At 37.4% G+C, this 13,163-nt stretch overlaps 1 protein-coding gene, 1 long non-coding RNA gene and 1 pseudogene across 2 annotated transcripts; 2 read left to right on the top strand and 1 right to left on the bottom strand.

Annotated features, from left to right (window-relative positions):
• The first annotated feature begins 2,571 nt into the window (after positions 1-2,571).
• LOC112590152 (vesicle transport protein SEC20-like) lies at positions 2,572-5,054 on the top strand (annotated as a pseudogene).
• Positions 4,822-5,247, bottom strand: LOC112590153 (hippocalcin-like protein 4). Its single transcript, XM_025305947.1, has 2 exons — positions 5,065-5,247; positions 4,822-4,948 (listed from the first exon to the last, which is right to left on the bottom strand). Exons 1-2 carry the CDS (start codon positions 5,218-5,220, stop codon positions 4,904-4,906), a joined length of 201 nt encoding a protein of 66 aa, XP_025161732.1. The 5' UTR covers positions 5,221-5,247; the 3' UTR covers positions 4,822-4,903.
• Positions 5,248-5,303: 56 nt separating this feature from the next.
• Positions 5,304-6,358, top strand: LOC112590154 (uncharacterized). The gene is made up of 2 exons (XR_003114036.1): positions 5,304-5,507; positions 5,582-6,358. It is a non-coding gene; the product is annotated as an uncharacterized LOC112590154 (long non-coding RNA).
• Positions 6,359-13,163: the final 6,805 nt, after the last annotated feature.

Here is a 13,163-nt window from a genome sequence, read left to right as displayed (position 1 = left end):
TAAATGGAAAAAACTTTGACTCTTTGGAGGCCTTAAAAAACGGCGTCTCTTCGTTCTTCGAATCTAAACCGCGCAGTTTTTATGATCGAGGCATCCGTATGCTGCCAGAACGTTGGGAAAAGATTATAGAAAACGATGGAGAATATATCATTGATTGAATAAAGATTTTTGTTTGCCTAATCACTGTGTGACTTTTACTCACAAACTCCGCACGAACTTTTGCACTCACCCAATATTTATTATCTTTTGCATACAAACAGGGATTTGCTTGTATAATTGTTATTAAAACTTCGTCGTCACCCAAGTAGAATAAAAAATCATGATGACATCGAAATGACAAGAAAATGACCGAATCATGATGAGAAAAAGAGTTTTTCTCATCATTTTGATATTATTTTGATGTCATCGTTATTTTCTGTTCTACCTGAGCAGTGTCAGCAACATATTCTTCGTTGTCGGACATTTTGCCAAATCAGATCGAAACGTGCGTGAAAACGTGTACATGTGCCTAAATAATTTTTCTTATTGGCTTATCTTATTTATTACTGAGAGAAATCGGCCTTAAGCTTTAATTCCTAACTTCAAAAGTTTGGATCTACCCAACTTTACTGCCAGCGCTGAAAATTTATAGTTTACGTGACACAAACTATAAATTTTCATAAACTATATATTTTCAGTATTGGCAGTGAATATCAGAACATAGCCTATATTGTTGTCTATGTTATTGCATTTTGAATAAGGTAAGTTTTGGAAACATCCCAGTTAGTTATACACATTGTTCGAGCGTATACTCTTAAATAATTTTGTTACAGAAGTTGGTTAATATGGCCAATATAGTAAATATTATTGGTGCTGATATGCTTACTGAAGCAGAAAGACATGTACAAAGAAATGGGAGACATTTCCGAACCCGAGAAGTTCCATTTGAACTTCTAGAAAACCAATTCATAAAATTATTTCGATTAACTAGAAGACAGGCTGACAATATTATTGATATCGTAGAGCAATACCATCATCCAAAAAGATCTTCAGCATTAGATGCATCTATGGAAGTAAGTTACTTGCTTCCATATCTATCAATATTATATCTGCTTTTTGTATCCATCTCTATTAATCGTCATGTGGAGAAAAATTCCCGCTCTTGTTATTGCTTTTTCTCTATTAGTTAAGAGTCTCCTGACAGTAACGACAACACCGCTCTCGAGTCGCATGCGATAATTGTCACAGGTGACAATTGTCGCATGCGACATATCTCGTACGCTTTTAAGTAATATGTTCTTTTTAGCCGCACTACTGAACTGGTGCATAAGTTAAAGTGAGAAAAAATATGGTAATTATTCAGTTTAGCCACATCATCACCGATTTTGATGAAACTAGGCTCATTCAACGCGTTTTACAAAACAAACAATTTTTCCCTGTAGCAAAATCGTCGCTCTGCCTTCCGAAGCGAGATATTAAGCGTTAAAGCAGATAACAGTTTAAGTTATGAATCCTGTCAGATGGATTGAATGTAACGACACGAACAAACTGCACGAAGTATATGAGCATCACCACACACACACACACACATCGAAGGGGGTGCGGGGGGGCCTTCGACCTCCCCACCCGTACCCTCCTCGATGGGTGGAACTCGCGTCCGTGGAAAGTCGCAAACTCACATGTGACACAAAGTCATATTGTTCTAGGTAATTATTTAGAAGACGGGCCTCACCTTGGATTTCACTCAAACTCACCTATCTTGTGTATTTTGACGTGTAGAAGCCGAATCTGCAAGTAAAAATGGTCGCTCGGCTCTAGTTTGCGAGAAATAAACAGTTAAAAAGTGACACATGCGAGGTTAGGAAATCTGTCATGTCGGTAATACAGAGACTTATGGTCTGTTCTTTTTAGTCGAAAAGTGTAAAATAGTACATGCTGGGAAGGGGCGAAGCCCTCTCCTCAAAGACATTTTCATATATTAAACATATGAATTTTTAGCTCATGTATCAGTGGTTATTACACAACAAAAATAACCATTGATACATGAGCTAAAAATTCATATGTTTAATATATGAAATGGCTCAAAATATGTATACATGCAGTACCAACATATGTACACATACGCACGGGAGGTGCAAGGGGGCGCCTTCGGCCCCCCCTTCCGCACCCTCCCCGTCCTCGTTACACGTGGAAAGTTGCTATAACTTTCCACGTGTAACGAGGACGGGGAGGGTGCGGAAGGGGGGGCCGAAGGCGCCCCTTGCACCTCTCGTGTGTGTGTGTGTGGTGTGTGTACATATGTGGTACTGCATGTATATACATGTTTGAGACTTTTTCATTTGTTACATATCCCCCTCCCGCATCTTCCTCGTTCTCGTTGCGCCTTGAAAGTTATATCCATAAGTCTCTGTATTACCGACATGACAGATTTCCTAACCTCGCATGTGTCACTTTTTAACTATTTATTTCTCGCAAACTAAAGCCGAGCGACCATTTTTAGATTTGCAGATTCGGCTTCTACACGTTAAAATACAAGATAGGTGAGTTTGAGCGAAATCCAAGGTGAGGCCCGTCTTCTAAATAATTACCTAGAACAATATGACTTTGTGTCACATGTGAGTTTGCGACTTTCCACGGACGCGAGTTCCACCCATCGAGGAGGGTGCGGGTGGGGGGGTCGAAGGCCCCCCCGCACCCCCTTCGATGTGTGTGTGTGTGTGTGTGTGTGTGTGTGTGTGTGTGTGTGTGTGGTGTGCGTGCGTGTGTGTGTCTGTGTGTGTGTCTGTGTGTGTGCGTGCGTGCGTGTGTGTGTGTGTGTGTGTGTGTGTGTGTGTGTGTGTGTGGTGATGCTCATATACTTCGTGCAGTTTGTTCGTGTTGTTACATTCAATCCATCTGACAGGATTCATAACTTAAACTGTTATCTGCTTTAACGCTTAATATCTCGCTTCGGAAGGCAGAGCGACGATTTGCTACAGAAAAAAATTGTTTGTTTTGCAAAAACGCGTTGAATGAGCCTAGTTTCATCAAAATCGGAGATGATGTGGCTAAACTGAATAATTACCAAAAATATAGTTGTCTCATTCTAACTTATTGCACTAGTTCCGCAGTGACCGCAGTGCAGCTGAAAAGAACAGACCAAATAATTGAGCCCCAGAGTTTTGTTGTCCACGTAGCATACAGAGAGGAGTGACACGTAGGAGTAAATAATTTACACATAAATGAATTCCGAGAATTACACGGTAGAACTAATATGTCAGAATATTGTGAAGGATCATCTTCAAGTGAACGCTTTAATACAAGTAAATATATGTATATATATGTGTGATTCTATGTCATAAACTATGAGATATAACCTCAATCTCAACTTTAGATTAACATCAATTCCGGAAAAAGAAGAAAAGAAGAAGAGAAAATTAACATCATGTTTTACAATAATAAATAGTAGGATCATGTTTACAATAATAAATAATATGTTAGGAATTATATTATAATGATAAGGCAAATAACAAATCACCATGTATTTTCTATGAAGGACATATAACAATGCACTGGGTTGTACAAAGCGTTAGACGAACTCAATGCTGAAGGTAGGACCAAAATTGCAGTGTTAGAATCCTCCATAGAGCGATTAGCGTCTGTCGCTGAAACCGAACCAAATGAGAAGAAGAAGACAGTTGTTTTCCATTGTTGAGATAAGGAGCAATTAAATGTGTTCTTGGCGGTCTTTCGCAAGGCTAATGTCATTAGCACTTGTGTCATAGATAAATTAGTTTGGGAGAATCTGCTCTCTCTACCAGAGGAGCGGCAAAATGCTCTTCGTAAACGATGAGACAAACAAAGTTTGACAGATTCTTCTAGCCAAATCACAGACAAATTATTCAGCATCGTAAGGCATCTAGCTGAGACAACTCAGAGAAGTGCTGATACATTGGACATATTGTGTACGTACTATATTTTTGAATCATTTCATAAAAATATGGAATTTATTAGATATCTATCATGCAGAATGAAGCAGTAACTATTATCTTATCTTGAATATCTTGAATATATGAGATATGAGAATAGAAAAATATTTAACAGAAAATATACTGAAACAATTGTCTTATAGTAGCAAAGTTTTATTTTCTAATAAACTAAGCTTTAAAAATCTAAATCCTTTATCGTTTTTTCCTAAATTATTTTTTAAATAAAATGTTTTAATGTAATAAAATTTATTAAAATGTTTTTTTGTATCATAACTGATTTTGAATCGTTCTTTATTATAGGTTGTTGTATTTCTTCTAATAACTGTTATCGAGAAATAAATTCAGAAACAGCATTCCATTAAAAAAAACAAAGATGACCTTCAAATCTTGGGAATCACCTGAAAAAAAGCGTTACCACCGCAAGGATTACTTCTGCACCATGTAATTTCTCTTTGTTAGATAAATTATTATTTATTATTATCGCCTCACTATATATTGTCTGTTTAAGAATAATTATTACGATTCTACCGATTTTGCTGTTTTGTTTCAGTAACATCCTCTGACAAAGTTGATAACACGAGAAACGAGCTGGAGCATCAACAGCAAGTGATAGTGCAATCGGGAAAGCTCTTAGGAAAATATGGTAAATGCGAAGTCACCGATAAAGTATTACTTGCACTGGCCTTCGCGTTCTTCCTCGCCTGCATGTTTTACATTTCACAAAAGAGACTGGTCTGAAAGCCCTTTGTATGTGATATTAATGAAATGGACTGATCATTTACGGTGATATCGCGACTGTAACATATTGCGCAGGAATTCTCACGATAAACATAGAAAATGTATGTACTATTTAAGAGGAGAAATCGGGTGACACGGGCTTTACAAGTATTTTAATGACTTTACGCGTGTGTAGATAAATTGCTCGTTAATCTCTGAAGGACGTTTTCATTCGGTCATCAAATCTTATTAAATAAACTCAACTGGTTGTATATAATGGTATCCTGTAAGAAGATAAAATATTTATTAAATTTCAAAATGTATACACGTTTCTACTATTCATTATCATTAAAATAACGATGTCGTATCGCGAGATGCTATGGAAACTAATTGCTCGTACATTTTTACAACCGTTTATGAATTCCTTCCTGGTGACTATTTCGTCTCTGTCTGCGTCCATCTTCTTGAAGAACTTGTCCACTTGGATGTTAACTGCGGGCTGGATGGTCTGCGCGTCTTGCACCATCTCATAAATCGCAAATATTATGACCAACATTTCTCGCTTCGTGATGCAACCGTCTCCATCAAGATCGTAGAATCTGATGAAAAGTAAATCCAGAGAGTATTTCGCATGTTATAATTCGAGATTATTGACTTCAATAAGTATTAGTGATCAAATATTTAATAAATATCCAATAATCAAGTAAAATTTCTATTGCGACTAATATTAACATTTTTAAATGTCACTTTTTAACTTTGAGTATTATTCCGAGGAAAAATGATTATATATGTAAATTTTCTCTGCACAGCCATCATTAAACAGCAAGAAAAAAGTACAAAGTGGTCAGTCTGTGCCCGAAGAAGTTACAGAAAATCAAACCGAACTTCTTAACTAACACGAAATAAAAATCTTTCAGGTTGCGCTCGAAAATGAACCTGGAATCAGACAATCCGTTACTAACAGCGATTACTGCTCACCCAAATATCCAAGAAAGCTGATCGACCATGCCGTTCACGATCGATGCTGTGGCATCCAGAAGATCGCTGAAGCTGACGAAACCGTCGCCGTCCTTATCGAAACTGTGGAAGACGATTTGCGTGTATCTGGTTGGGTCGCCCAATGGGAACAGTTTTTGGCGTATGCGGGTTTCAAATCGCCAGGCGTCACACTGTTTGCGCAGCATCTTCGCCGGCGGACCATATCGTCGTCAGTCCCGAAAAAACGGGACTCTTAGCTGAAAATATTTGAGCGAACGTTAATTCAGAACGCGATGTCGCGAACTTCTCGCGAAGAAATGAGAAAGAGATCTTTTCTTCTAAGTATTCTCTTGACGCGTGAAAAATTGGTCGCAAGTTTTGATACTTTTTTTGTAATCTTTTCTCGTAAATTCTTGTAATATGTAACGATTACCGTGCGCGTGTTAGCTCGTTTCATGTAGTGAAAAGTAGAAATAAGAATTCTGAATAGTTTTGTATACTAATATTTCTTTCGTAGTCATAACATAAAAACTTATGCAATGTGACTTAACCCTTTCGTGTCTGACTTTTTTCTAGAAATAATTTGCGTCTAATTCACGTTTTACTAAAGGTTTTTAGAATTGCTGATTATGAATTTGTAGTCAAAATTTCAAAATTCAGAATAGTACCTATAGGTGTAAAATATTTATATAGAATACACAAGTCAATATGTCCCACCGCATATATTTCATTTCTCACCTTTCGTTTACATGTAAATAATGATAATTACGAATATCGTGATCTTATATGTATATATATTTATATAATAAATTACACAGTCTGTTTTGTCAAATATTTATTTCTATATACACCTTTCCCTTTTTAAATGCAGAATTGTAATTAAAATTTAGCAATATATAGGTCCAGGAGCCATTTAAAACCCAACGCACGTCGCCACCATCTCGATCAGCTGATTGAGTGCAAGGCTTGCTGCGGATTTGCTGCCAATTTGCTCTCGTGTGCTCTTGTGCGCAAGTGTTGCTCGGTGTTTGGTGCTTATTTGGTGCTAAGTTATGCGCTACAAAACTTGCGCGGTTTTTACTGCAAATTTACTGCAAGTTGCCCCGCATCAAGCCTTGACGTCAAAACACAATCCTAAAAAGGACACAGTTGCATATAGTTTTGGCATCAAGTTTTGATCGAATTTGCTGCAAATTTGCGCTCAATTTGCACTCATTTTGCTCATTGGGAATATACGTACATTTTTAATTATTTTAATATAATTTCTACTTAGAAATATGTATAATATGGTATGTAATATATGGCGATTTTTATATAACAATGCAATATATGAATTGGTTTTTAGATATATTTCACTTATTGATACACCATGCGGTTTCGACACAAAATTTTTTGAGATGTTTAAATTAGCATTGGAAAAAAAAGAAGAGAGACAAAAACATGGTGTAATTTTGCTCGATGAAATACATCTTAGAGAGTCTGTTAATGTGAACTCTAAGAATCTCACATATACAGGATTGATTGACTTTGGAAGTGAAGGGATACCATCATTTAATCTTGATGATAAAGCAGGCCATGGATTAGTAATAATGTTTCAGCCACTTGCAGATTCTTATTCCCAACCAGTAGCAGTGTTTGCTTCCAAGGGACCTGTATCAGTAGAAGTACTTGCGCAACTAGTAATTAAGGTATATACAATATGCAGTGCAAATATTTTTATATATATCATATTTTTCTCATAATTCAACAAAAAATTGCTAAATATGTAATATGCTTCATACTGTTTTTATTTTTTTCATATTATAGGCTATTGCATTATTAGAGAATATCAATGTTAAAGTTCATGGTGTAATTACTGACGGTGCTGCAACTAATAGAAAATTTTGGAATATTGTAGGTGTGTCTGGAGAAAAAGATGATTTAATTAATGTTTTTAATCACCCCACTGTAAACGGACGTTATATATATGTATTCTCAGATACATCACACCTTATCAAAACTATTAGAAATCGATTATATAGTACATCATTACAGGTAAAATAATAACTCAATTTTTATGTGGTTGTGTGTTACTTCGTGCATAATGTACTATTAAGGGAGATTTCGGAAAATCGAAGTATTATTATTGTTTTTCTAAAAAATAGTGAATTTCTCTTATATTTCATTTAGCTTTTGACGTTATGCCACGTCCTTTATAGATTTGTTTTTGACGTTTTGTGAACCTTTTACTTCATTTCTTGAAAATGAGGATCAATTTGATATTCTGTATATTCAATATAAAATCGATCCTTATTCTAAGAAAGTGAAATGAAATTCTCACGAATTCTCACAAATCGTCAAAAACAAATCCACAAAGAATGCGGCGCAAAGTTGGAAACCAAGTCAAATATTTATTCACAATGCGAAAATTTAAAATATTTAATCTCTTTCGTTTTTATTTTTAGCTCAATCCTGATGAAAAACGTATCAAATGGGATTATTTCCGAATATTATATAATAAAGATAAATCGCTACCAGCTCTAATGCGAATATGTCCAAAAATAACAACTAATCATTTAATACTTACTAACGCAGCTAAAATGAGAGTTCGTCTAGCTACTAAAGTAAAACATCTTAACAGTATTTTATTTAACGTTTTAACAGATTATTTAATAGAACAGTCCAATAGTTTACAAAATATATCTTTATATAAATGCCATTGTTATAGGTTTTTAGTAAATCGATGTCTCATGGATTGAGATTTTATAAAAATTTCTTACCTGAATTACAAGAATGTGATAACACTGCAAACTTTTGTGAATGGATAAATAACTTATTTAATGCACTAAATCGAAATAAAGTTTCTGAAGGTTTGACTATTGAAAACACGGACTACAAAGTAAATTAAATATTTTCAATTAGTTAATAATTGTTTTGTAATTTATATTCGTTTTTTGTCTATATATTTATGTATTTTGAAGAAGCTAATATTATGCTAATCGTTCAATTTCTTAATACATTTTAGAGACATCTCTTGAAAAATTAGGTGCTTGGGAGCAACATGTCCTTGATGGTACTGTTACGCCCTGGAGGAGGAGCGCAACTTGGCGCTTGCTTTCGCAAGCTCCGACGTACTCGCAAGTCAGCGGTACAGATCAAGGATCGGAGCGATCCCTTTATCTGACGCGGACGTACGCTGGTGGTCCTTGATTTAGGTCAAGGAACTGAATCCTTTTACCTGGGATAGGACCGTGAGCAACGGTTGAAGGAAGGGAGAATTTTTGTTGAGAATAATTAGTCGGAAATCGTAATTGGATTGCAATTACAAATAATTTGTTTTATTGATGATTAAGCGGAAGTTTATGAAGAAATAAAATTTGTATGATTTATTTATGTATACATATGTGTTGTGTAATTACATGGGTGTGATGATGTGGTGGGTTCTGGCGAGAATTCTTAATTAGTCCGAGGGATATTCGGATAAGGAAAGATCTTGTGTCGGGGTGGCTGGCGGTGAGGGAGAGGATCGTCGCGAGGACGCCTCTGAGGGAGAAGGAGAATGAATGGGGATGAGCCCGCGAAGTAACGCCGTGTGGAAACCACATGTGCCTCCTCGTAACGGTGAGGTCGACGGGGAAGGTGTGGGGGATGGACTTCTAAGGAACGGAGAGGTTGTCGGAGATCGGTTCTCAGTGGGACTCAAGGATGTAGGAGAGTAAGATATGGGAGGGGTTTCGGGAGGAGAATCTGGAAGGAACAATAAGCTCGGGATTCTTGGTTCGTTAGGGCGGACAATATAATCCGGACGATCTTGTAATGAAAAATTAATAAAAGCTATTTCTAAATCCTCGCGGTTTTCGTACTCTCCTGCAGTAGTCAGGTCCGTTTGGATTAGATAATTTTGAGCCACTGCAATTGTATTTTACAGTTAAGGAGGAATGACAAGGGGAATAGAAAAGGAGGTGAAACAAAATGAAAAGAAAAGAGGTCACTCAGATGAAAGAAAATATAAATGACTTACTGCTGGACTCTTCTGATCTTAGTAGACAATGAAAGGTGTGGTTGCTGCGTCTCTGTGTGGATAGATGCGTCAAATTTTGCGCCAAGGACAGGCAGCTGGTTTTGGCAGGATCGCTCTCAATGACCCAAGAAGGCACAAGATCGTTGCACCGAATAATTAACAAGAAGAATACTGGTTGGTCTAAGCCACAAGTTGGCTTGATTGTTAAGAAAACCCTGAAGGGGTGCTGGAGAGAAGCGTCTGTCTTGGGTGCTGGATCGGCGAGAAGTGACTGAGGCTTTTGACTTTTCTCAAAAAGTCAGCTCGGTTGAGAGAGTGGGGTTTTGGGGGAAATGTTCCAGATGATTATTTTATAGGAGATAAGATGCATGTGGCAATAAGAGGATTTCGAAAGACTTTTGTAAATAAAAAAAAATCGTGGCAGCTATCTTAAGAAGTAAATATCGATATTTATAAGAACGATGTCGTGATGCTGGTATCAGTGACTAAGTTCGTGGGAAACCAAATAAGGATTAGGTTAAGATTATTAGTATTTTCGGGGTATCAAAATTTCCAGAAATTGTTCGTGTGATAACTTGTGAGATAGGTCGTGTGGTAACACGCCTGAGCGCATTCCGACGTGTAATCAGTAAAAATAAATTCGATTTCTCTTATTTATATAAGAGTTTTGAGGTTCGCTGAGTCAGCATGACGTAACAGTATTATTAAAGAGGAAAATTTTTTAACGAGACAAACTGCTGAAGGTCTTTGCGTGACGATAAAATCAACATTAGATATAGTAAAATATTTAACGACAAATGCTGGTTTTCCCTCTGTTTTAACAGGCCATTTGAATCAAGATTCACTCGAGGTTTGATAACAGAGCTCATATTTCAGTAACCATAATGTATATTACCATAATTACATGTAACATATATATGTTAGTTAAAATTTCCTACTTAACATGTAAATGTTATATAACACACATGTTACATAATAGCTACATTGTTGAGTAGGAAATTTTAATTAACATGTACGTTGCATGTAACATCGTATTTGCTGGGATGTGTCTCCAGGTAACAGGATGATATCTAAAGACGTCTTAATGATGTATTATTGACATTAAAGGCGTCATTAATAAATTATTAATGTCACTTGATGTCATTTTGTTGACTGGATATATATATGTCTATATATGCAAACATTTAATTATGAAAGACACATGTATATACGAGGGCGGTCCGATAAGTACTTAGCCTCACCGCCCGATAGCGCCACTATCGCAAGAGAAATTTACTATCGTGTAGTACATTCTCGTAGACGGATACTGTCGAAATTTCAGCCGAATCGAACTCGTAGTTTTGTTTTGACCGCGTGTGGAAGCGGGCGTGTCCGCGGATTTTAGAAAAATGGAAAAAGAGCAATATCGGTCGGTGATTCGATTCTTGTTTTTGGAAGGGAAATCGCGCAGCGAAATCAAAGAGCGCTTGGATGCTGTATACGGTGACTCTTCTCCTTCGATGGCGACCGTCAAAAATTGGTTTAACGAATTTCAACGTGGTCGCACGTCGGTTTTTGATGAACCGCCCAGGTGCCCCGAAAACGGCTACCACGGAGGATAACATGACAAAAATCCACGATCTCGTATTGGCAGACCGCCGATTGAAGGTGCGCGAGATAGCTGAGACAGTAGGCATCTCAAAAGACCGCGTGGGTCATATCCTGCATGAAATTTTGGGCATGAGAAAGCTGTCGGCGCGATGGGTGTCGCGTTTGCTCACTCCGGACAACAAACGCAATCGTGAGACCACTTCAGAGCAGTGTTTAACGCTGTTTAAGCGCAATCCGAAGGAGTTTCTGCGTTGTTTCGTGACCGTCGACGAAACATGGATCCACTGGTACACACCGGAGACCAAGGAACAGTCAACAGTGGACTTCACCCGGCGAACGTGCTCCGAAGAAGGCGAAGATCGGCCGGAAAGGTGATGGCCACCGTTTTCTGGGATTCACAAGGTGTGTTCTACATCGACTACCTGGAGAAGGGCAACGCGGTCACAGGGCTGTACTATGCCGAATTATTGGGCCGATTCGATGCCGAATTGCAGAAACGGCCCCATTTGGCGAAGAAAAAGTGCTCTTCACCATAACAACGCACCGGCTCACACCTCCGCCCTCGTCACGGTCAAATTGGTCGAATTGGGCTACGAACTGCTGCCCCATCCACCGTATTCTCCAGATTTGGCCCCATGCGACTTCTTTTTGTTTCCAAACTTGAAAAAGTCACTCGCCGGGCAGAAATTTGAGTCGAATGAGGAGGTCATCGCCGCCACGGAGGCCTACTTTGCAGACCTCGAGAAAACGTATTTTTCAGACGGGTTAAAGAAGTTGGAACATCGCTGGGTCAAGTGTATCGAGCTAAAAGGAGACTATGTTGAGAAATAAATCGCCACTTTTCCAAAATTTTCGTTTTTCTTTTGTAGGCTAAGTACTTATCGGACCACCCTCGTATATACACTCAAACGCAAAAAACCCGGTACACTAAAAATTTGGGAAAAAATTACAAAATTTCAATTGATCATAACTTGGTAAATAATGAAGATACAAATATGCGCAGAAATGCAAAATGAAGCTTGAAACGTCCTCTTTAAGAATATCTGAATAGCAATTATGCTCGGCCATTTTTTTCAAAATGGCGGATGATAAAGTGAAAGGATGCAAAATTGATAATCAAAGGTCCGTGTTTGCGATAGTGCATGGTGTGCATCAGGTATCGCAGCGTAATGGAACCAAATGCACATGAAAGTATAGAGTGTTATCTTTAAAATGCTACTTTATCGAGCTCGATGTGATCATTTTTCACTGAGTTGTTCCAAATTTTGCTAAAAATGCGGTTTTCTTGTTAAATTTGTATAATTCAGTGAATAAGTATCGCATCAAGCTCTATAACGAAGTATTTTAAAGAAAAAATTCTATACTTTTAGGTACTTTTCGTCCCATTGAGCTGCGACACTTACTTGCCTATGCGCCGCTCGCACGCTCGAACCTTTTTTTAGCAACTTTTCATGTTCTTCCTTTTTATCACCCGCCATTTTTGAAAAAATATCATTGCGCACAATTTCGATAGATCTTTCGAAAAGTACGGTTTCAAAGCTTTCAAACCGTTTTTGAAATTTGCTGCTAGGATATTTAGGTGTCGAGATATTCAATTTCGATTTGCAACAAATGTCGATTCAGCGAGGCTTAAGGGGCTAAGAGGGTCTGCGGTTCGTTTGGCTCTTTCATAATTTCAATAGCTGTGTTCATGTTTCTCTATATAATAATTTACATAACCTGCACAATATATTCAATGATTTGCATTTATTTTATTTTGAAACCAGGGAAATGGAAAGTAAAATTCAATTTAGGTTCTTCATTTTGCGTAAATCGATATTACGTAATAAACGATGAATTGCGTTTTAAGATACCGCTGTCATTAGATCAAAATTATGGTTGTAAGTCTTCCCAATATAAACCGCATGGAGTTTTTACTGGTAGGAAAAGTT

Source organism: Harpegnathos saltator, unplaced genomic scaffold, assembly GCF_003227715.2.
Source record: "Harpegnathos saltator strain DR-91 unplaced genomic scaffold, Hsal_v8.6 scaffold731, whole genome shotgun sequence".
Classification (NCBI taxonomy): Eukaryota; Metazoa; Arthropoda; class Insecta; order Hymenoptera; family Formicidae; genus Harpegnathos; species Harpegnathos saltator.
This window is presented reverse-complemented; position numbering and strand designations above follow the sequence as displayed.